The sequence below is a fragment of the Anopheles gambiae genome, chromosome 2 (genome assembly GCF_943734735.2).
Source record: "Anopheles gambiae chromosome 2, idAnoGambNW_F1_1, whole genome shotgun sequence".
NCBI classification, from domain to species: domain Eukaryota; kingdom Metazoa; phylum Arthropoda; class Insecta; order Diptera; family Culicidae; genus Anopheles; species Anopheles gambiae.
Genome location: NC_064601.1, coordinates 30,850,322 through 30,872,131, shown reverse-complemented (window position 1 = coordinate 30,872,131; position 21,810 = coordinate 30,850,322). Strand labels below are relative to the sequence as shown.

Sequence of the window (21,810 nt, the reverse complement as noted above, 5' to 3'; positions counted from 1 at the left end):
GCAAGAATAAAACCAACTGAATGGAAATGCTGGCAACACTGCGCCCAAATTCGGAACGTAAATAAAAACAAAAGCACGTGCGCTGGAAGAGCATGCGTCAAAGTCAGCTGTTTGGTTGGGTTGGTTGTTTGTTGTGTTGATTTCGCGGCTACCGGCGCAAGAGTTAGTTTGTTTTTGCGTTACCTGCGGCAAAGACCGGCAAAACTGTGATAAAGCATTGTATTACTAAACATAGCATAAGTATGGTGCGTGTGGACTTATCGAAGCTTACACACCTTCAGAAGGACGCGAGCCAGGTGCGTAATATCTGCATTCTGGCCCACGTGGACCACGGCAAAACCACGCTGGCAGATAGTTTGATCGCAAGCAATGGCATCATTTCCACGCGCTTGGCTGGCAAGCTGCGCTACATGGACAGCCGGCCAGACGAGCAGGAGCGTCAGATCACGATGAAGAGCAGCAGCATTGCGCTGTACTTTCGGCACGAGTCGAACGACGCACACAGCACCGGCGAGGAAGAGTATTTGGTCAACTTGATCGATTCACCGGGCCACGTAGATTTCAGCAGCGAGGTGTCAACCGCCATCCGGCTTTGCGACGGGGCAATAATCGTGGTCGACGTTGTGGAAGGCGTTTGTCCGCAAACACGCGTCTGTCTGCAGCAAGCGTACAACGAGCAGCTTTCCACCGTGCTGCTGTTGAACAAAATCGACCGACTGGTGCTGGAAAAGCGGCTAGAACCGGCCGAAGCGTACCATCATCTTGCGCAGGTGCTGGAGCAAGTGAACGCCGTCGTAGGGAACCTGTTCGCGACGGATGTTTTGGCCCGGGAACAGATCAGTACGACGGCGGATCAAACATCCGCGCTGGAGGAGGCGGATGATTCCTTCCTGTACTACACACCGCAGCAGGGCAACGTGCTGTTTGGTTCGGCGCTCGATGGATGGGCTTTCGATTTGGCAACCTTCGCCCGGCTGTACCACGGTAAGCTGGAGGGCGTACAGGACAGTGGCGAGCTGTTGAACGCACTATGGGGAGACTATTTCTATTCACCGCGCAAGAAAGCGATAGAGCCCGGTGCCACGGAAAAGGGCCGCAAGCCGCTCTTCGTGCAGCTGGTCCTGGACAATCTGTGGAACATATACGGGTTGGTGGAAAACCGAGACGAAGCGAAGCTACGAACCATCTCGGAACGGTGCGGCGTGGTGCAGAATGTGCGCGACCTGAAGCACGCCGATGGACGGGTGCCGGTGAGGAACCTGTTGGCCGGCTGGCTGCCAATGGAACGATCGCTGCTGGGTGCGGTTTGCCGAACGGTCCCCAACCCGACCGGCATTAGCGAGATGAAGGCGGAAAAGCTGCTCTGCTCTCGGTTGGCCGACTTCGCGTCATATCCGGCGGAAACGCAAGCTCTCAAGCGTGACATTATGCGTTGCCGGGCGGACAGCGAACGGTTGATTGTGTTCGTTTCGAAAATGTTTCCTATCGAGCACGGTGCACTAGCGGGAGCGAAGGACACACTGGAACGTTTAACGAAGGCGCTCTCGCTCACCGAGCCTGAGGACGGTGGATGTGACGGGGAGGCGGAAATATTTCTGGCCTTTGCTAGAGTGTACAGCGGTACGCTGAGAAGAGGATCGCGCGTGTTCGTGATTGGACCCAAGTATGATCCACGTACGATGATCACGACGGACGATGCCGGTGCGAATCCACACCTGGTTGAGATCGAAATCGATAGTCTGTTCCTGCTGATGGGCCGTCAGCTCGAACCGGTCGATGCAGTGCCGGCCGGTAATATCGTTGGTATCGGAGGTCTGCAAAACGTGGTGTTGAAAACGGCTACGCTAAGCAACACCCGCTACTGTCCACCGTTTGTCGATCTTCCCCTGATAGCGACACCGATCCTGCGCGTGGCCGTTGAGCCGAAGGATATTCAAAAAATGCCCCAGCTAGTGCGTGGGCTTAAGCTGCTCAATCAAGCGGACGCTTGCGTGGAGGTGCGCGTGCAGGAAAGTGGTGAGCATGTGCTGTTAACGCTCGGCGAAGTGCATCTGGAACGGTGCATCAAGGATCTGCAGGAAACGTACGCAAAAATTGAGCTGAACGTGTCAAAACCGATCGTACCGTTTAAGGAAACAATCGTCCCGTTCGTACCGACGTCGGAGGATAATCCAGAGGAGGAAATAGCAAAGGATCGCGAGAAAGACAAAACGGTAACGCTTCAAACGCCAAACCGGCAGTGTACGATCAAGCTGATAGCAATGCCACTGTCGCAGGAGGTGGTCGACCTGCTAAACAGCAACGAACCGGTACTGAAAGCCTACATAAAGGCACACGAAGCGAAACAACCACTACCGCAGGCGCTGCAGGATTCGATCAGTGAGCTTCGGGCGGGGCTGACCCAGCTGCTGCCCGAAACGGTGCCGTTCGATCGAATTTGGTCCTTTGGGCCGAAAAAGTGTGGTACGAATTTGCTTGTAAACGGGACGGATTTCAAGCATACGGCCGTGTGGTACGAGAATGAGACGACCGTGCAGACGGCGGACGATCCACGCGCGCAGTACGAGTCGTCGTTTTTGAACGGGTTTCAAATGGCTTCGTTGGCGGGACCGCTGTGCGATGAGCCGATGCAGGGCGTGTGCTTTTTGGTGGAACGCTGGGAATTAGACGTGACGATCGGAGTGGATCTTGCTTCGGTTGCGTCTCACGGACCACTTTCAGGTACGTGGTGGTGGTTGAAATGATTGTACGTTATTTGAAGAAACGTAATTAAATGATGCTTATTTCTCACACTCTGCAGGCCAAATCATGTCCGCCGTTAAGGAAGGATGTAAGAAGGCTTTCCAAAATCAGCCGCAACGGCTCGTTCACCCAATGTACAGCTGTAACATAACAGTGAACTCGGATGTGCTTGGTAAGTGGCTGTTTTTTTAAAATTTAGATTAATTTATTATTAAAAATTATTAAAAATACAAATTGAACATTGGATCTGTTTGAAAACGGATTTGCCACGTGCTGGCAACACTGTGTCAATACAGGGTTTCCCACGATTTTTTGGTCATTTCCCATAATTTTTTGGTAGCAACCCACGATTTATTGGTCGGTTCCCAAATATTATTGGTCGGTTCCCAAATATTATTGGTCGTTTCCCAAATATTATTGGTCGGTTCCCAAATATAATATAATATAATACCGACCAATAATATTTGGGAAACGACCAATAATATTTGGGAACCGACCAATAATATTTGGGAACCGACCAATAAATCGTGGGTTGCTACCAAAAAATTATGGGAAATGACCAAAAAATCGTGGGAACGCACCAATAAATCGTGGGAACCAACCAATAAATCGTGGGAAACCCTGTAATGAGATTCCTACCCCTCGCCAGAGACCTGTCAAAATCGTTTTGTTTTCTTGGTAGCTGTCAAACGTACTGCGCATCGTTGTCAAACCGAGCACATGGTTTGTTGTCGATTGGAACAAGCGGCGACGACGACCAAAATTCCCCAATTTTACCGATAGAAAGGTAAAAAGTGTGCAAAGTTGCTTGTGTTACTTTCTTCTGTGGCAAAGTGCGTGTGATATTGTGTGTTAACAGCCTCATTTAAGCGCTCACAACAATGGGTAAAAAGGCAAAAGTAGGAAAGGATCGGCGGGATAAGTTCTACAAGCTCGCCAAAGAGTCCGGGTACCGGTCGCGTGCCGCATTCAAGTTGATTCAGCTGAACCGACGCTTCGGATTCTTGCAGCAGTCGCAAGTATGTCTCGATCTGTGTGCCGCTCCCGGCGGTTGGATGCAGGTGGCAAAGCAAAACATGCCCGTCTCGAGCATCGTGATCGGTGTGGATCTGTACCCGATCAAGAACGTGCCGGGCTGTATCAGCCTGATCGGCGACATTACGAGCGACAAAACGAAGGCCGATCTGGCAAAGGAGCTGAAGACGTGGAAAGTGGACGTCGTGCTGAACGATGGTGCACCGAATGTGGGTAAAAACTGGCTGCACGATGCTTACCAGCAGGTCTGTCTGACGCTTAGCGCCGTCAAGCTGGCCACGCAGTTCTTGCGACCGGGCGGATGGTTCATCACGAAGGTGTTCCGCTCGAAGGACTACAACGCGCTGATCTGGGTGCTGAAGCAGCTGTTCCGCAAGGTGCATGCGACCAAACCGTCCGCTTCGCGTAAGGAGTCGGCCGAAATCTTCGTCGTCTGCCAGTACTACAAGGCGCCGGACAAGATTGATCCACGCTTTTTGGACTCGAAGTATGTGTTCGAGGAGCTGGACATCCAGTCGAAGGACATTTCATCGAACAACATTCTGAAGGAATTGGAGCGCAAAACGCCCAAAAAACCGAAGGTGGAAGGTTACGACAGCACGGACGTGCGTAAGATTATAACCGCGCTGGAGTACATGCAGAGCGACAAGCCGCTGGCCCTGTTGAGCCGCGTGACAGAAATTACCTTCACCAAGGCGGACGAAGCAATTGCAAACCACCCGCGCACCACGACGGAGCTGAAGGAATGCTGCAAGGATATAAAGATCCTGGGCCGTAAGGATATCAAGGAACTGTTGCGCTGGCACAAGCTGCTCAGCCCGGAGTTTACGGAGGCTGGCGAGGACAAAGCGGACGATAAGAAAAAGAAGGGTGAAGGCGAGGATGGAGCGAAGGACGACGACGACGACGAAACGGATGTGGACGAGGAGATTGTGGAGTTGAAGCAGATTGAGAAGGAGATTGCGACCCTGCAGAAGGAGGAAGAGCGCAGCTCGAAGCGAATGCGCAAGAAGACCAACAAAGAGCGGGCAAAGCTGAACGAGAAACTGAGCCTGAAGATGGTCATCAAGGGCGATGCCGGCCCGACCGAGCAGGGTGAGGATATGGTGTTTTCGCTGAAGGACGTCGGCACCAGGCAGCAGCTGGAGAGCATCCTCGACCAGGCGCCAGACATTGTGGTAGAAGATAAGTCGGACGATGAGGGTGCCGAGGATGGCGAGTACGTGCGGTACGATCGCGAGACGAAGGGTGATCTGTTCGAGGATGATAAGCTGCTTTCCACCCAGCGAGCCGATAGCGATTCCGAGATAGATTCGGACTTCGACGAGAAGGGTCTTGCGATGGAATCGGACGACGAGGAGCTGAGCTTCGAGGAGGACGAAGATATGAAGGATCCGTCCGACGATGAGGACCGCAATCCGCTGATCACGGATCTGGACTACCGCAGCAAGGTGGACAAGCGGCTGCACCGGGCACAGCTGTGGTACGAGCAGGAAGCGTTCAAAAAGCACAACCTCCAACCGAACGACGAGGAGGTGGTGGATTACGATCTGGACAAGATGATCGAGGCGTACAAGAAGGCGGGCGTGACGGTGCTTGGTACGGAGGGCGCCGATAAGGGCAAGGAGTCGGAACCGCTGGGAAAGAAGGCCCGCCGCCGGTCCAAGCATGATGTGAACAAGCTGGACGGCGACGAGTCGAGCGATAGCAGCAGCTCGTCGGAAGATGAGGACGAACCACAGAACGCACAGGCAGTGGGTACGATGGTGCACAAGACGATAGAGAAGGTGGGTGGCGACAGCGAGGGCGGCTTCGAGATTGTGTCCTCCGAGAAGGTGCGCAAGCCGAAGAAGATCAAGCTGAGCGAGGAGGAGCTGGCGCTGGGACAGATGATAATTTCGGGCAAGAAGACGCGCCGCGATATCATCGATGCGGCGTTCAACCGGTACATGTTTAACGATACCAACCTGCCGGACTGGTTCGTTGCGGACGAGCTGAAAACGATGCAGCGCCATCTGCCGGTGCCGGAAGATGTGGTGGAGAAGTACCGCAAGTCGAAGGACGAGTTCAACGTGCGCACGATCAAGAAGGTGATGGAGGCGAAGGCGCGCAAGAAGCGGCACGCGACCAAGCGGTTGGAGAAGATCAAGAAGAAGGCGGAAACGATCATGGAGAACGTAGACAACACCAACCAAGAGAAGATTCGTCTACTGAAGAAGTAAGTATTGGAAGGTTCGTTTTGTTTTGTACAAATGTTAATGGTTTTCTGTTGTTGTAACCACTTCCCCAGGCTCTACAAAAAGGCCGACGCGAAGAAGAAGGATGTGACGTACGTGGTGGCGAAGAAGACGGGCGTTAGCGGCAAGAAGGTGCGCCGACCGAAGGGTGTCGAGGGCCGGTTCAAGGTGGTCGACCCGCGCATGAAGAAGGATCGGCGAGCCGAGATGGCGAAGGATAAGCGTTCGAAGAAACACGGCAAGGGCCGGGGTAAACCTGCGGCCGGTGGTAAGGGCAAGGGCCGAGGCGGCAATGCCAAGGCAAAGGCTGGCGGCAGTCGTAAGAAGTAAGGGTTTTTTTTGTTGGGTTAATTCTATTGCTAGTGTAGAGCGTGTACACACAGGAATAGCGAGAGCAAAAACAGAAAAAAAACACATCGCTATAAACACTTATAAATAAATAATAAAACTACATTTATGGAACATGGAGGTGTATTCTGTAGCTTAAATTATGAAAGGGAAGCAAAACAATACGGCGTGTTCGTTAATCGTGTAGGAATTAGTGTCGCTTTTATTGCTATTTCGATGGGTTAGCGATGGTTCCACAGAGAAACCACAAGCCAGACTACTAACAGTAGTTCTGCTTGGGGCGAGAAGACGGCAGCCTTCGAGGCAGCCTTCTGTGCGATCGAACCGTTGCTTGTGCGCTTAGGCATAACGGTGGATAGGACAGTGGAACTGTTAGCACCTAATGTGGTCGAAGAGTTCGATTTAGCACTCGATGTCGTGCCACTCCCCCCCGATCCTTTGCTCGTCGGCGTTGGAGTGATCAATGCTGCTGGACGGTTGGAAGTAGGTCCGTCGGAAGCTTTGCCGTTCGCGGGCTGTCTCCGATCGCTACCGCCCGCTACTTTGCACTGACTGAGCACCTTCCAGCCTGCACAAATGTTACTACCGGCAAAGGTACAGCCCATATGATAGTTCCAAACGCCCGCCGTAGTGTAGTTCACCTGAAAGCACTGAAACTGGCTCGCGGACGGTGCTGCTTGCTTTGCTAGGGAGGGATTGTGCGGTTGCAGCAAAAGGTGCGTCATGTTAACGAGCGCAACGGTGCACTCTACCTCACCGGCGGTCGCAATGCAGCTGCTGTAGTTGTTAGCGGATTGACAGAACTTGCAACTGAAACCGTGCACTTAAAAGAAGCGCATAACAGTAAAGGATTAGTGGAAGGATTCGAGGACACAATTAGGCGGGAAAAGCAGCTACCTGTACTCCATGCCAGGGGTAAAAGTACGACGACAACGGAACTCCAATGTGGGAACATGGCGCAAACGTCTGTTACACTACCGTCCGGGAAGTATTTCGCCGCGTGACTAAAACCGATGGACTTGTAGCTGGCAATGAACAGTAACGTGTACAGAATATGGTCTGCAACAGAGAATGTACTGTTTGGTAAAAGGTAGAACAATCGTTCCAATTGTTTCTTTCGAGTGTGCAAACGGTCCCACCGGTCGCCCTTGCTTCGTCGTGCGTTCGATGCTCATTAGACGTATGGAGACAAAATTACCAACAAATGCTAATTGTGCCTTCAGCGGGTTGAGCAAATGAGTAGGCTGTGTCTAGCTCTTTTTCGTATATCGTTATTTTTTTATTCATAGTATTGCTACTAACATTATGTTAAGCTTATCTAGCGCCGTTATTAAATAGGTATGTGGATTTGTTTCACTACTTCAATTATTTGTTTCCATTCTTATCGCTCTACTGCTTCTAGTTCACCATTTTGTTGTGTGTGTGTGCATAATCATAGTGGTAGAAACGTGTCCAGTAAAATTCGGTTCGGCTCCGCTCTATACCGAACTCAAACACACCTTTCGCGATGCTTCTTCTTCGAGCATTCTTTAATGTGTATGCTTACCAACGCGCTTTCCGCTCTCTAGAATCCTTTTCTGTTTTTTTTTTACTTTATTTTACGCGGAATCGTATACTATTTACAAAGAAAGAAAGAACAAAAACACAGTTAAAGAGGATACAAATCCTCCCAAACTGTCTACTCGAAAACCAGCATTGCAGCACACTGGCAGGCTAAGAAAAAAAAGAGAATGTTCTCTCTCTACGGTAATACAAAAACCGCTTCCTTTTAAAACAAACCCGGTCAACCCCGGATGCGGGCATTACTATTGCCCGATCAATTTCCCATTTTCCTTTTCCGAGCGCGGGCGTGTGCGCGTGTTGGTTGGTATGATGGTGTGTGGTTAAATTAAAAGATAAGAGTTTGCAATAAATAGTCTCGAATAAAGTAATGATAATAAATAAGCAAGATTAGCAAAGCAATGTGCGGGGCAGAACGCGTGCAGCATCCAAAGCGGGAAACATTTGCCCATTGCACACACACACACACACGCACCTCGTTCTTTCCATCACTGGTCGCCATGTTACGTGAAGCATAGTAAAAGCCTGCTGCGCTCCTAAAATCGGAGGATTGCTAAATATTACATGCATTTGTGTGTGTATGCGTGTGTTTTTTTCGGTTAAAAATCCATCCTCCCTCTCTCCCCCTTTCTCCCTCCCTCATTCCAGTCCCGGTGACTGTGTTTGAGTAGGCCTTGTGGGCGCAGTAGCGATGAAAAGAACGAGATAATCGTGGATTCGTGTTCGGATTGCTGGCTGAGTTTCCCGTTCGCTGCCGGAGCCTAAGCCGCCCAAATGCTGCTACTGCTGCTGCTGTATGTTTACGTGTCAGTCAGTCAGGGTGCAAACCGTTTGCTTAATCCTGTCCTTAAAGTTGTACCGTACATCGGAATCGGTAGATAAAACGATTCCCGGATGGCGTCGGCCCGGTGCGTGGTCGCGATCCGGAACCGTTTTATGCGCCCGATGTGTAACTGTTTTCGTATGTAGCGGCTTGGCGATTTGCGCGGATTAAAAGTGCGGCTAGGTTTGTAACACTACTGGACGTGGCCGCAGACACGTGGAATATCCGTACAGCTAGTAATCGTATTGATCAATAAATAAATAAAGGGAGCGCGGGTCCGAAACCCAAGGCCGCCCAACCAGGCTGGCCAGTTTCGTTGGGAGCGAGCTACATGTAAAGTATATGAAGGTATTACAACTAATGCAGGTGGATGATCATAATGGAGAAAGGGGGGGAAAACATATGGAAGGAATGGACAGTCGCCTGTGTATCCGCTACCCCCTTACTATAGCTTCCCTAAAAGCGGACAAGGGTGGTCGTCTTCCCCATGGGGTTTTTTTGTCGTTTTGTGTGTGTGTTTGTCTGCTGACGGATTGTAACATCCTCTGGCCCTTAATTTTCGCTGCCCACTGTGCCGTCCGTGATGTTCTGGTACGTCCGGAACGATACCGACTCGGTCTGCGTGTCCTCGGTGGCGGCCGTGATGGCGGCAGAGTTCGCACGGTACGATGAGACGGGCTGCCGCGACGGCACCTTCCACTTGTTGTACGTGCTGCTGGCGGGCGTCTTCGCCGGCTTCGAGGCGTAGTAGCTGGAGGTTTCCGGCGGTACGCACAGCATACCGTACACGTTGATACCGGGCAGCCCGGCGTACGTTGGCTGATCGTGCGCCAGCGGTCCCTCTGTGTATTGCGGGTGGGAATGGTAAAAGAGACAAACATTCGATTAGCACCGTATGGAGGCTTCTCCCTTTCCCAGCTCTGCTGCTTACCGAGCCGATAGTGGGGCGGACACTTGCAGATCACCAGATAGTGCGACTTGCCCGTCCGGGTGTTCTGGAGCGCTAGGATGGACCAGTCCTTCGGGGCGCGGCAGTCCCGCAGCTCGTTCGTGTTTTCGCACGTCTTCGCCAGCGTAATGGCGCGCTTCTGCTGATTGCCCACCAGCTTGATCGTGTGGTTGTCGTCCTCGTTCAGACTAGCCGAGCATGGATCGCGGTATCTGGGTAGAAGATAAAAAAAAGACGGCGAAACAAAAAAGATGATCGTGAGTGAAGAATAATTACACCAGCGCGCGCAGCAAAGGGCTTGTCCCGGGGATGTGTGTTTGGATCGCGTTGGCTCTCGTGAAGGGGGGGTGATCAGACGGGGTGGAATGGGTGAAGGACCATACGATAGCTTGCTGAGAGATGCGCTGATAAAGCGGTGTTGTAAGTGCCGTTAATGAATGTTGTTTTTTCCTTCTGTTGGAATTGCTTGTTTTACTTAGGCGCTGCCGTCGTTACCGGTTTATACAGTGACAGAAATTGTTATAGGGTCATCTGTTTTTTTTAACAACTTTTTATATCGGTAGGCTCCCACCTCAAACGTGTGATGTCAAATTGTTGATAATGATAAAAAAAATAATTCGTGTAAGGCTATAACGAGTTGATGTTTGGTAAAAACAGCTGATAAAGAGTGCTGACGGAGACATCGTCATTATATGTGTTACGTTTACGCTCAAATAGCTCATGAATTTTGTAGATCTAGAGTTATCGAAATGAATTCAACATATCTGCGGATAATTTTAATCTAATTAGAGGCAGAACAATTATTCTTAACAATAATAATAATAAAGAAATACACGCGCGTCAGGAATCTGCTGACTCGGCGCGGTAGCGAGCCGATGGTAGGGAGTTGCCGATGCAGCCGTTGGTCAACACGACACCGGACACCGTCAGCAGATTCCAGAACGCATCCCACACACATCTAAGCGTTGGAAATGGGGACAGTTAGTTTTTTGTTTAGATTCAGAATTCATCCGCGACAGAGCTGTTAAGGCCCTATTCCAGTACAGGAATAATTCAGGAATTCATCATCTGTCGTTGACCACATTTGATAGCCAAATCCGCTTCGCTAATGTAATAACACGCTCGGAATTATGGAACGGAATTTTATGTTAAATCTATCTTTCTATTTAAAACAATATTTTACTGAAGGAGTTGTTTAGCAAAGACACTTTCGGAACTGCTTTATGTGTTTCTTTCTAAAAAACAAATGCCTTGACAGTGGAATTATCCTTCGTGACAGAATCTACGTTGTTTTGGATCACTTCATTTTTCCTGGCGAGATAAAAGCTATCAAACACCATTTAGACTACCAATTCCATTCCAAATTCCCCAATGTGATAGGGTCTTAAAAAAAAGCGATTGATAAGGATCTTTGTAAACAAAATATGATGAAATGTTGTTCATGTTATGAGGTTCAAGTCAGTTTTCCACCAAAATTTGCTCGAGAGCGAGAATCCGCTTAAAGAAACTTCTGCCACTGTAATTGATCCAATGAACCAATTAGTAAACCGAAACCGAAGCTCTCTTGCACGGAATCTTCACGTATGTCAGCTTGGTTGAAATCTTAACACATATTAACCAATTGTAGCGTAAAGATGATATTTGTGCGTAACACTCACTAAGTGTGTGTGTTACAACCTTCGTCATCTTCAGACATGATTCATGCGGCTCAGTTTTCCTGTTGACATTCCGGTGTTCAAAACAACGACGAACAACCGGCTGTGCAAACGCTGCAACACCACAGTATTGGTGAAACGCTCGTTTGTGGCAATGGTGCGCCAGTTTTTCGGGACTCTCGTCGATCGTTGCCTTTCGAAGCGAACTGCCCGTGGTGACAGTTTTTCGCCAGATGGCTTCCAGACAAGAGTCTCTCCAAAACCGTGTTACGTTAGGCGCTGGGCGCCTCCTCGTGGTGGCGCTGCTCGTGGCAGCATGCTTCGTTGGCAGTGGTAGGTGTTGTGTGGAGTAACTAAACCCTTTCCCCTACTGTTGCTGCATTGATATTTCACCCCTTCCCCATTGGGCACGTTGTGGCAGGATTGGCATCACTGAACTGTAAAATATGTCACTCGATCGGAAACTACGAGGAGTGTCTGCGCAGCCCGTCCGCCCCGTGCACGGCCTCGCTCGTCAACACGTCCCACCTGTTCCTGTCGTCCTCCAATCCGACCCTGCGCAACGTATCGTACCCCGGCCCAGTGCCGGAGTTCCAGTGCTTCCAGGTGAACTACACGGTCGGCGTGATGTGGCACTACCAGATGGGCTGTACGTACGCGACGACCAAAATCTGCGAGGGATGGAAAACGGCTAGCAAGTGTCTTACGACTCGCTCGAACGTCATGGGCGTACCGGGACGGGTGAAGGTGCCACTGCGGGCCGATTATAACCCGAACGGGCCACCGATACAGATCCATCCGCGCCCGAACGGTGCCGCTGCCGCCGTACCAGCGCAGCACAGCACCCAACCACTGAACTGCAAAATATGTCACTCGACCGGAAACTACGAGGAGTGTTTGCGCAGCCCGTCCGCCCCGTGCACGACCTCGCTCGTCAACTCAACGCATCTATTCCTAACGTCCTCCAATCCGACCCTGCGCAACGTACCGTACCCGGGCCCAGCGCCGGACTTCCAGTGCTTCCAGGTCAACTACACGGTTGGTGTGATGTGGCACTACCAGATGGGCTGCACGTACGCGACGACCAAAATCTGCGAGGGATGGAAAACGGCCAGCAAGTGCCGCACGATACCCTCAAACGTGATGGGCGTCCCGGGACGGGTGAAGGTGCCACTGCGGGCCGATTATAACCCGAACGGGCCACCGATACAGATCCATCCGCGGCTGAACGGTGCCGCTGCCGCCGTACCAGTGCAGCGCAGCAGCAAGTCGGTCGCTTCCGGACGAAGTGCCATCGAATGTTTGTTCCTTTCGCTGGTGTTCGGTTGGGTGGCAACAACGCTGCTAAGATACTGAGGGAGGGCGATGGTAGTTGAAATAAAGTTTTAAGAATTATGCTGTATGCCCGAAGAACGGTGCTTTTCCCCCCCCCCCCTTTTTTCTGTGAACAACATGTTCCGTCTAGACGCGCCCGGGGTCGGTACTAAGACTCGGCAGACCCGGTAGACATTAAACCTTGCCCGTTGAAGGTTGAAGCCGTTACGCGTAAAGGTGTGTAACGGACGCACGGCTGTTCGGAATAGATATATTATCAGTGTAAGTATAGGAGTGCGTAGTTTGTTGAAATTAGAAAGCTACACACGCCGCATGGAAAGCAAAGCGCGTCTCCATACGGTGCACAATTGAATCGAAAGTATCGCTCGCTGCTCACAATCAGATCATCTCGCTGGTGTGTAAGCGATCCCCATGCGGTGCGGGAAATTCAGCTTCTACCTTCCCACACACATAAGCACACGTGGGTGAAGCGATCAAGATAGTAGCACACACACATTGTGAGCCAATTATTAATTGACCGCTTTCAAACTGGCGCTGGCCGGGCGCTCTGTTGCCCTCTAATGTTCATTAACTTTTGCCTCGCTGTTTGGTGGTCGATCGTTGATCGGAAACTGATGCGGCCACCGTGTGTGTGTGTGTGAGGGGCTGGAATTTCAGGTCACCGAAATTTACCGGACTCGGCCAATCGAACCACTTACTTCCGGTCATTGATTCCGATTGCGATCGGGGGATCATCATTACCCACCAGCAATCGAAATATGATCGATCGTCGGTGGAATTTAATCACTCGTGCCCGATCAGCGCACAGGTGCGTGTACCATATTCTTTCCGTGCTGTCCACACACACACACACACACACACCCACACACATATGTGGGGGTGATGGTGAAAATTTTCGTGCTACCCCTTTCTTTCTCTCTCTCCCCGCCTCCCTTACACACTTTACACGCACCGGGCCGGAAGGTGGATGATTTTTCCGATCCGGCAGGCCCAGTAACCCGGTTGGCCCCGGGACGCGGTTATTGCAACCAATTTACCTCCCTCCATACACATACACACACACACATACACAGAAATGCAGACACATGGACAAACCAATGAAAATTTGGAAAATGTTCGGCCACTCCTCGTCCGATCGGTCGGAACCCAATTTTCCCCCCGCGTGGTCCGAAGGGAGAAATTTTTGCATATCGATCGAGTGCAATTCGATTCGATTATGATTTGCCGTGAGTGAATTGTTGTCTGCTGGCTGGGGATGAAGGGAGGTGGGTGGGTCACGATCGCGAGACGGAGAAGCAGAGCAAAATAATCGCACAAATGAAATAATGCGAATAACAAAATGCGAACACACCACATCAGGGAAATGAAACAATTTTTTGTTGTAGAGGTGCTGCTGGTGGAAAGTTTTTGGAGCGAACTTCCTCTCCTCCTCGACCCCTAATTGCCAAAGTAAGGGGAAGTTTGATTATTAAATGGATCTTTCCGATTTGCAGCTCCGCTGGGAAATGTTCAATCACAACCGATAAGAAATGGACTGAAATCTTCCTGCACCGATGGGCGATAATTGAATAATGCTTTTACATTAAGCATTTTTTTAATAAAGTTAAACTTATTTTGCATGAGTTTGTACATGCGAGTTGCAAGCCGCAAAGATAAAGCAAACATTTGACTCCTTCAACGCTTTGAACTCCCGAGGCAAACAGTTAACGCAATGGAATTAATTAATCAAAAAAGGCATAACAAGATAAGTACAATGTTTCGATGACTCCGATGACTCCCCGCACGGACACACTTTTCGCTAACATTTGCTTGGCTGTGTCAATCGGTTGCATTTATCTCTTTCCGCTTTACCACCCCACGGGCTTAATGAGCTTGCAACCCTTGCGGGTGATTATTGTACACGCGATTGCAGGAATGGAAATCATTAGAGTTTACACAGTCGAAGGGTCCGAGCGGTTCGCTTAGATTCCCTCATCGGTGGGAGGTCACACCATCGGGCGGTTACGGTCGGAGAAAGTACCACCCTCCCTGGGTGGAGGGAAATTTGTTGCCAATGAGATTATTATTTTAGCGTAATCATTAGCCCGGACGAGGACGCTGCGTAAGCAGAAAAGAGCTTTTGTTACGTGCAGCCGCGCTGATCATACTCCCGCTTTGTGCATTGATCGATGTGAGTGAGGTACAGGTTCAGTTTGACCTTCACTTTGCGCTGCAAACACCACGCCAAGGTGGTGCAATCAACAACACTCAGGGGGATGTAAATGACAGGAAGATATTGAAGGGTGGATCTTATGCCTTTTTTCTTCCCGTCGCTCGTTGAATGACAGCATGGTGGTGATCGCAAACGGGGTTAAAATGATTGATAGTGTATGATTTGGTGGTGTGTGTGTGTGTGATGGATAAACAAAAAACTCTCGGCATGCAGTTTTTATTGTCCTGTGATGATGCCCTCCCGCGTGGTGTTCAGCGGGGGCAATTGATTTTTACAACACTCTCGCTACAAAGCAAAGCTAAAGGACGCAGTTAAGCGACTGCTTGCAATGTGATGGCCAAACAAATGTGGTGTGTTTGTTGTTTGCTTTCTCTGCTCACTCTTCACTTCACTGCTGTACGAGTGTTAATTTATGTGTAAACTGTGGCAATGATCCAATGTGGATTAGTGTGCGATTAGACACGGGTGATTAAATTCCGCTGCGATTTATTTTAATGAGTGCTGTTAACAATTCCGCGCACGAAAGCGCATGGATCGATCGATAGGTTCCGATAGCAAAACATGACCGAGGTGCCCGTGCGCCGACGCGGACTTGTAAATTTTGCAAGTTATCGCAGGAGAGCCTCCAAGTTTTCCCCCCCCGTAAATAAATTCTTCTCCCGAGTTCGAGCGAGGTCGTCGTTGGTTTGAAGTCCGACACTAAGTTTAATTGGTATGCTTAGCCCAACACTGCCCAAGCATAGCTGGGCTAATCTTAGATGAATTGGTTTGTTGTTGTTCGGAACCTGTTCGTTTTTGTTGCATTTTGAAGTCACACTTGCTCGCACAGACGAAAAACGATACCAGAGGATCGATGGCCTGGCTTAAATCGGGCGATGCATCAGCGAACATGAGCCAACGGGTGTGTAATCTTCAGCCATGCGGCCGGCAAACGATCCGGCAAAATGAGCTACTGAAGAAAGGAGGGGGTTGGTGCTCTGGGTAATAATTCCTTCTCGGGTCAGTAACGGATATGTTAATATAGAAGCAAACCCCAACGCGAATGGCGCCCGAAAAATGGTGTACGTTTTTGTAGATCATCATCAGCAGCAAAAGATACACGGCAAAAAGACACAGCTGCTTGTCGGTTACTGACCATGGTAATAGCAAGCAAACGGCTTGTTTGACTGTAATCATGGTCGTGTAAATCGTGCCTGCTTCACACCATGACCCATTGCTCAAAAGCTTCCGTGGCTGACACATGTGTGGGGAGGTTAGGAGGTTTGTGTCTGGATCTGGCCTCCCTGCAGTGGACAGTGAACGCGAATCTAAATCAGCCAGGTGGGAAATGAGGCTACCCGTGTTCAGCGCATATTCATTATGCACAGGGCACAGCTACGATGGTGTAAGAAAGCGTGCCATCGCGGACCTCGCGGCCGATCGTGTTCTTATTCTGGCTTTACCATCGATCGGCATCGTGAAGATGTCGCGAACAACCAACAGGGAACGACAGGCACCATCGAGAGGGGAGAAAATATTGCATATTACCTAGACATTAGCGTTCGTTGTGGTTCGTAGGTTCGCTAGGGCTAGGGAACAATGTTACCCCTTGTCCGGTGGGACGACCTGCAATGTCAAGCTGAGGCACATTTTCCAGCAGAAGTATGTCCCCGCGTGTTCCATGCATTCGATACGCTCACACCCTTGGCCTCCCCGTGTGTGCCCGGTACATAATTGAAGCTGGCAGGGGTTCCAAAGAGGAAGGAGGTTGTGCTTCATTACAACGGCACCACATTCTCGTACTAGCTGTCCCTCCGGGACGGGAAGCTGGGCCTCACAAGGTGGTGCCCATCGGTATCCGAAATATAGATTTTAACGGAATTGCATTGTTAGTGGATGAACCGAAACGGTGGAATGGAAATTTGAATTCCAGGCTCCTCCCGGTGGCTTGAACCGTTGTCATTTGCTCGCCACTGGCTCTGGCTTTCCTGGGACAGTCGTGCATTAGCTTAGAAGGTGGCCTGCCCCCCAAAAATGCTTGTTCCTGTGCGGGAATTTACATCGTGATCGTGTTTCCTGGTGATTTAATTAAATACGTGACCCCTGCTGATGCTCCCGGGCGAACGGTGCTGTTTCGTAAAGGGAATAGAACATGTAACCGGAGCGCATGTCGTGTCGTGCACTAGCACTAGAAATTCTTACACGGCCCTATAAACGAGTAATAAACATTTCAATTCGGATAATGAGAAGAAGAATGTTAATGTCGTTTTTGCTAAGGATTGCCGGGGTGCGGGTAACGGCGAGTCGGCGAGTCGGCTGATCAGTTGTAATGCTAACCGAGGAGGGTGGCTAGAAGTTGCTAACACGATCCGGTAATGGATCTTTAGTACGATGAAGTGAGATTGCTGGAGTACTGGATGTAGAAGTATCACTTTTTTAGCTTGAGTATTATTTATAATGTTAAAATTTAGGTACGATATGTAACTTGCCAGGTTTCTCTATACATCTCTACACTTTTGTAATTATTTCCAATATCGTTGATGGGATTTCGTTACATAAACATCGATATTTTCTTGTTAGATGGATTCTCCAATTACACATGATATATCTTAGGGTAAAAACAGAAATATTTGATAGCTGGAAATCGCTGCAAAAATGTAAATTCACGACACCAACAGTCTACAGTATCAAAACAAACGGATCCCCTATGCCACACTTATGCTCTTGAAACATCCAATGTAAACATCCATTCCCTAAGTTTCAAGAATCTACCTTGAAGTTGTTAAGGAATCTACAATTTAGTTCCGGGCAATATAAGATTCCTCTCTACTTCTTTGGGAATAGTGGAGATGTTGAGGAAACTTACCAAATATGTTGCTAGTATTCAGTATCCAAAAATGAAATGTTTAGCAATCATCTTCTTTCGCTGCAGAATAATATATTTCTGCGACCTGCCATCCTGTAAATCCTGCTTAGGGAATCTAGACAGTCTAATCACATTTGCCTTAAAACAGAAAATTCACCTTAAGCGGGCTACGGACTAAAGTATAAAAAGTCATAATTTAAGCCGCGATGGTCTACCCACATCAAACACATTGTGGTCAATGGCAGAAAGTGTTGAAATCTAAAGAGAAACCCTGCAACGTGTGACATTTTAAACCTCTCCCCGACAAGTACACACTTTCTGCCTGGGAGTAATGAAATCGATCACACGACGCATAATCGACACGGGCGCTGGTGCAGAAAGGTTCATTGAAATCATCCAGTGTGCAGTGTTTACCCTTCCTCCCATCCCCTCGCATCGTCTCACTGAGGTCTGGGCACGACCTGTGCGATAAACCTGTCCGACACTAATTCGATTACCGTGTAGAAACGATTTATGGGTTCTTTTCCCGCTTTTGTTGTAAACACACAACGGCACCAGACACACTTGATACACACACATACACGTCTCTCATGCATTCCCCACACCGGTGTAAGAAATTCAATAAACTCCAATAACTGTAACCTCCCAGAGCATGCTTTTGCTGTGCCTGCTTGCTTTGCTGCCTTTTGTTTGTGCCAATAGCTCTTCTCTTCGCAATAGGGCTTTTTGTGCTGTGAGCCACGAGGGCGATCGTGCGCGATGTGCGGTGGTGCGCCTGTCATACATCATGTTTAGCAGCTTGTTTAGTTTAGTTGCACCAAAGCATAATGAGACGCGCGAGCTTTGCGAACGAGTTTGCTGCGTTTGGGTTGACGCAGTCCGAAGACCGAAGCACCCGGGAAAGCTTCGAAGCATGATTGATGAGGGTAATTGCTTTCTGCACTCATCCGCCGTGACCGTGAGGCACTGCCGCCCTCCCCCCCCCCCCTTCCCTTTCCCGCTGCCCAAGGGGCAGGAGCCACTGTGGGACCGATTGGCGATGCGCTTCACGGCCCGGCAGACGCCTTCTTCCGGCATGGCGGGGAATGACGATCCCACCAAGCCCCTGCCGACCGACCCACGGTCACGGCGTTTCGGTGCGGAAAGTGAAAACCCCAATTACGTGTGTGGCGGGCTGCGTCTGCGTTCCACCCTCGTAAGCGCTGGAGAATCGTTTGGGGTTTTTGTTCACACACCAACACAATTTCGATCGGCCAGAGCCAGATGGCGGGGTTTGTGGGGCGATAGTTTTTGGGGGTTCTAAGGAACTCGATTTTGTCGTGAAAAGAAAACAAAATCGCGGAAAATTGGAAATTAATCAACCATTCACAACCATCCCTCGGTATGGGGTGATTGTCTCGGCAAGCTCCACAGCCTTGAGCTTTCGGGGGCCCGGGAAAGACCTTGATCTACAAATTCCGACGTCTCTCGTCGTCCCGAGGTCACTTGTGGGCATTCGCTGCCAGTGGGGGTAGTTCAATGACTCCGATGGAGGCGCATCGAAATCAACATATCTGTTGTGAGCGTTGCGGGAAGAGCCATTTTCACCAGTCATGTCAATTGATGGGGCGAACGACTCTACCTCCTGCATGGCCGTCTTTCTAGACGCTCTCGTTACTGATTACGAAGAATGTTTTAATCGGTTTCGACTAAGCGATGGGTGATGGGTTCTGGGTTTTGAAAATGGGAAAACTGAACACACGGAACAACGCGCGCAACCCATCCCGCAAGGGACTGTTGCCCTTTGGTGGTGGTGGTTGGCGAACAACAACTTACCTCGGCGGGCAGGCACACAGTGGTTGGGTGTAGTTCAGACGCACGTATACAGCATTGCAGACCTGTTCTCGGACCCGGTGGATGGTTGGGAAAAATGAGAAATGAGAAATGAAGGCAAAAAATAGAATATTGATTAGAACACGGCAGCAGATGAAGGCTAACGGTGTGTTTGTGTGCGCGAGCGCTGCGCCAATGCTTACCTGCTGGATGGCGCACTCGGGCAGGAAGTATATATGCTGATTGTGTGGGTAATAATGGTACTTGGTGGGTGCGAGGCCAGTCTAAAATGGAAAGCAAAGAAAAAGGAAACAAATGTGAGGAAAGGTGAACATTATCGGCTAATTCTGCTGCGCATTCTGGTGCAGCATGGAACATGAATTTGATTTTCGAGGATCTCCTCATTAGGTGTGCGTGTGGGTGTGTGTGGCAAGTTTATTTTTGGCATTTGGCTTAGATGCTGTTTCTTGGCGTGTGTAGGCATGAGTTGGAAGCATTAACGGGAATTCTTGAGAAAGAAGAAAAGAACTACACACATGGAAACCATTGCCACCGAACTTAACTGAAATATCCCACTCGCTGCTCTGTGCATATTGTTTTGAGTAGCTGATGCTATCAACTTTATCCTATACCATCACTAATTACACATTTATCTCTCTCTTTTTCTATCTTCCTGTCTCAATAGGAAAACTGTACGCCGTGATAGGGCGGCGGCACGGGCGCATCCAGTCGGCGGATCTGATCGAGGGCAGCGGCCAGTTCGACGTGACCGCCGTCATACCGGTGATCGAGTCGTTTAACTTCGCAACCGAAATACGCAAGCAAACGTCCGGCCTGGCGATGCCACAGCTCGTCTTCAGCCACTGGGAGACGGTCGAGATCGATCCGCACTGGGTACCGTCGACCGAGGAGGAGTACCTGCAGTACGGCGAGAAGGCCGACTTTACGAACGTGGCCCGCGTCTACATGGACGCGATACGCGAACGGAAGGGTTTGCCGGTGGAGAAGAAGCTGGTCGAGTTTGCGGAAAAGCAGCGGACGCTATCGAAAAATAAGTAAAAGCAGCGTGCTCCTTCTTTGGAGGGGCTGTTTGAGAAGCGGTTTAGAAAGAAGAAGCCGTAAAGCGAACCCGACAGCGATACTTTTTTGAAGCACAACAAGAAAAAGGATAGTTCATTCTTTTGGCACAGGGATAGTGCAGGTAGTTTTGTGGATTGTTTTACCTATTTCTGAAAAATTTAAGCAGTTAATCCTTAACATAATTGATTTAAAGTCAGTGCCGTAATGGATGCTCGGTTACAGTACGATCAGCAAAGTGACTTTTCCTTTTAACGGCCACGTATTGAGAACGCGAAATCGCAACACGGTTTATTATAGATTCGTTTCCAACTAATAGGGAACGGGGAGAAGAAAAAGAAGGCCAAAGCGTACGGGGTTGGACGTGCTGTGACCGAGCCAACACAACCGGGCAAGAAAAGCACAACCGGTGGAGGGGATGTGCTGCTAATCAACCGCAGACATAACTATATCCGTGGGTGGGTGGGTGGATGTTCTGTCGTTTCGATCCTCAGCAAATCAGCGAAAGGCGATCCTCAGCGAAACCGAACACGAAAGCGTGTAAAATAGATCAAACCACCATCGTCACCGCGTCGACGATGGCGCACGTTCGTCGCTTGATGGCGATGGGATCTTTTCGGGTTAAGAGGGGCATCTGACCTAGGTTAACCTTTAAAGAAAATTTCTTAAAGCTCACACACGGTTCCCGTCACAGTGTGTAGTGTGTGGTGTAGTTTTCCATCAACTGCAGCCCCGGGGTCGTGGGTTTGCTGTGAGGTTTTCCCCGGTGGATCGTATTTCCACACCATGACTTTCCCCTTGTGACAAGAAGCTTTTCGCTTTCCTTCTCCGTGGACTGTGCAAAACCAACATGGTCCAATGGTAGTGTTCTGTGATACGATCCCGCCTGTTTGCAGACTGGAGGTGCTTCCGACTAATTACACGTACATTGGTTGCGGTGCGACGACAATGGTTTCAACCGCACACATATGCGTTGAGTATGTCAATTAGGAAGACGACGATGGCAAACCGTACAAGATCGTGTGTAGCGTGTAAGTGTACGGCAAGCAGCAGCAACAAAAGCGGTAGCATCCCATTCCCACACGCGCGACTCGTTGGCATTTTCCCCGATTTTCCCATCGGTCGGAAATGGGAATGGATAAGCGGGAGCGGGTAGCCACCGTAGATAAAGCTGCGTTGT

The 21,810-nt window shown here is 49.8% G+C and overlaps 4 protein-coding genes across 4 annotated transcripts in view; 3 read left to right on the top strand and 1 right to left on the bottom strand.

The window, feature by feature from the left end:
* The first annotated feature begins 68 nt into the window (after positions 1–68).
* On the top strand, positions 69–20,868 carry LOC1272951 (elongation factor-like GTPase 1). The gene is made up of 3 exons (XM_311881.5): positions 69–2,721; positions 2,801–2,914; positions 20,239–20,868. Exons 1-3 carry the CDS (start codon positions 243–245, stop codon positions 20,610–20,612), a joined length of 2,967 nt encoding a protein of 988 aa, XP_311881.4. The 5' UTR covers positions 69–242; the 3' UTR covers positions 20,613–20,868.
* LOC1272952 (pre-rRNA 2'-O-ribose RNA methyltransferase FTSJ3) lies at positions 3,425–6,476 on the top strand. The gene is made up of 2 exons (XM_311882.6): positions 3,425–5,995; positions 6,068–6,476. The coding sequence occupies exons 1-2, from the start codon at positions 3,624–3,626 to the stop codon at positions 6,342–6,344; spliced, it is 2,649 nt and encodes an 882-aa protein (XP_311882.6). The 5' UTR covers positions 3,425–3,623; the 3' UTR covers positions 6,345–6,476.
* LOC11175563 (uncharacterized protein DDB_G0271670) overlaps positions 7,780–21,810 on the bottom strand; it is a 59,639-nt gene continuing 45,608 nt past the window's right edge. Inside the window, exons 3-6 of the mRNA XM_061647634.1 lie at positions 19,757–19,837; positions 19,557–19,618; positions 9,677–9,906; positions 7,780–9,587 (exon numbers count right to left, since the gene is read on the bottom strand). Of these exons, the coding sequence (XP_061503618.1) occupies positions 9,298–9,587; positions 9,677–9,906; positions 19,557–19,618; positions 19,757–19,837 (663 nt within the window). The 3' untranslated portion in view covers positions 7,780–9,297. The remainder of the gene's footprint in view (positions 9,588–9,676; positions 9,907–19,556; positions 19,619–19,756; positions 19,838–21,810) is intronic.
* On the top strand, positions 11,066–12,762 carry LOC11175758 (uncharacterized). The gene is made up of 2 exons (XM_003436302.2): positions 11,066–11,682; positions 11,771–12,762. The coding sequence occupies exons 1-2, from the start codon at positions 11,583–11,585 to the stop codon at positions 12,703–12,705; spliced, it is 1,035 nt and encodes a 344-aa protein (XP_003436350.2). The 5' UTR covers positions 11,066–11,582; the 3' UTR covers positions 12,706–12,762.

Excerpts from the sequence above, each read along its gene's own strand:
- LOC11175758 (XM_003436302.2), top strand. The coding sequence starts at position 11,583 with ATGGCTTCCAGACAAGAGTCTCTCCAAAACCGTGTTACGTTAGGCGCT. Across the intron at positions 11,683-11,770 it reads AGCATGCTTCGTTGGCAGTG|GATTGGCATCACTGAACTGT; the intron begins GTAGGTGTTGTG and ends ACGTTGTGGCAG.
- LOC1272952 (XM_311882.6), top strand. The coding sequence starts at position 3,624 with ATGGGTAAAAAGGCAAAAGTAGGAAAGGATCGGCGGGATAAGTTCTAC. Across the intron at positions 5,996-6,067 it reads AAGATTCGTCTACTGAAGAA|GCTCTACAAAAAGGCCGACG; the intron begins GTAAGTATTGGA and ends CCACTTCCCCAG.
- LOC1272951 (XM_311881.5), top strand. The coding sequence starts at position 243 with ATGGTGCGTGTGGACTTATCGAAGCTTACACACCTTCAGAAGGACGCG. Across the intron at positions 2,722-2,800 it reads GTCTCACGGACCACTTTCAG|GCCAAATCATGTCCGCCGTT; the intron begins GTACGTGGTGGT and ends CACACTCTGCAG. Across the intron at positions 2,915-20,238 it reads AGTGAACTCGGATGTGCTTG|GAAAACTGTACGCCGTGATA; the intron begins GTAAGTGGCTGT and ends CTGTCTCAATAG.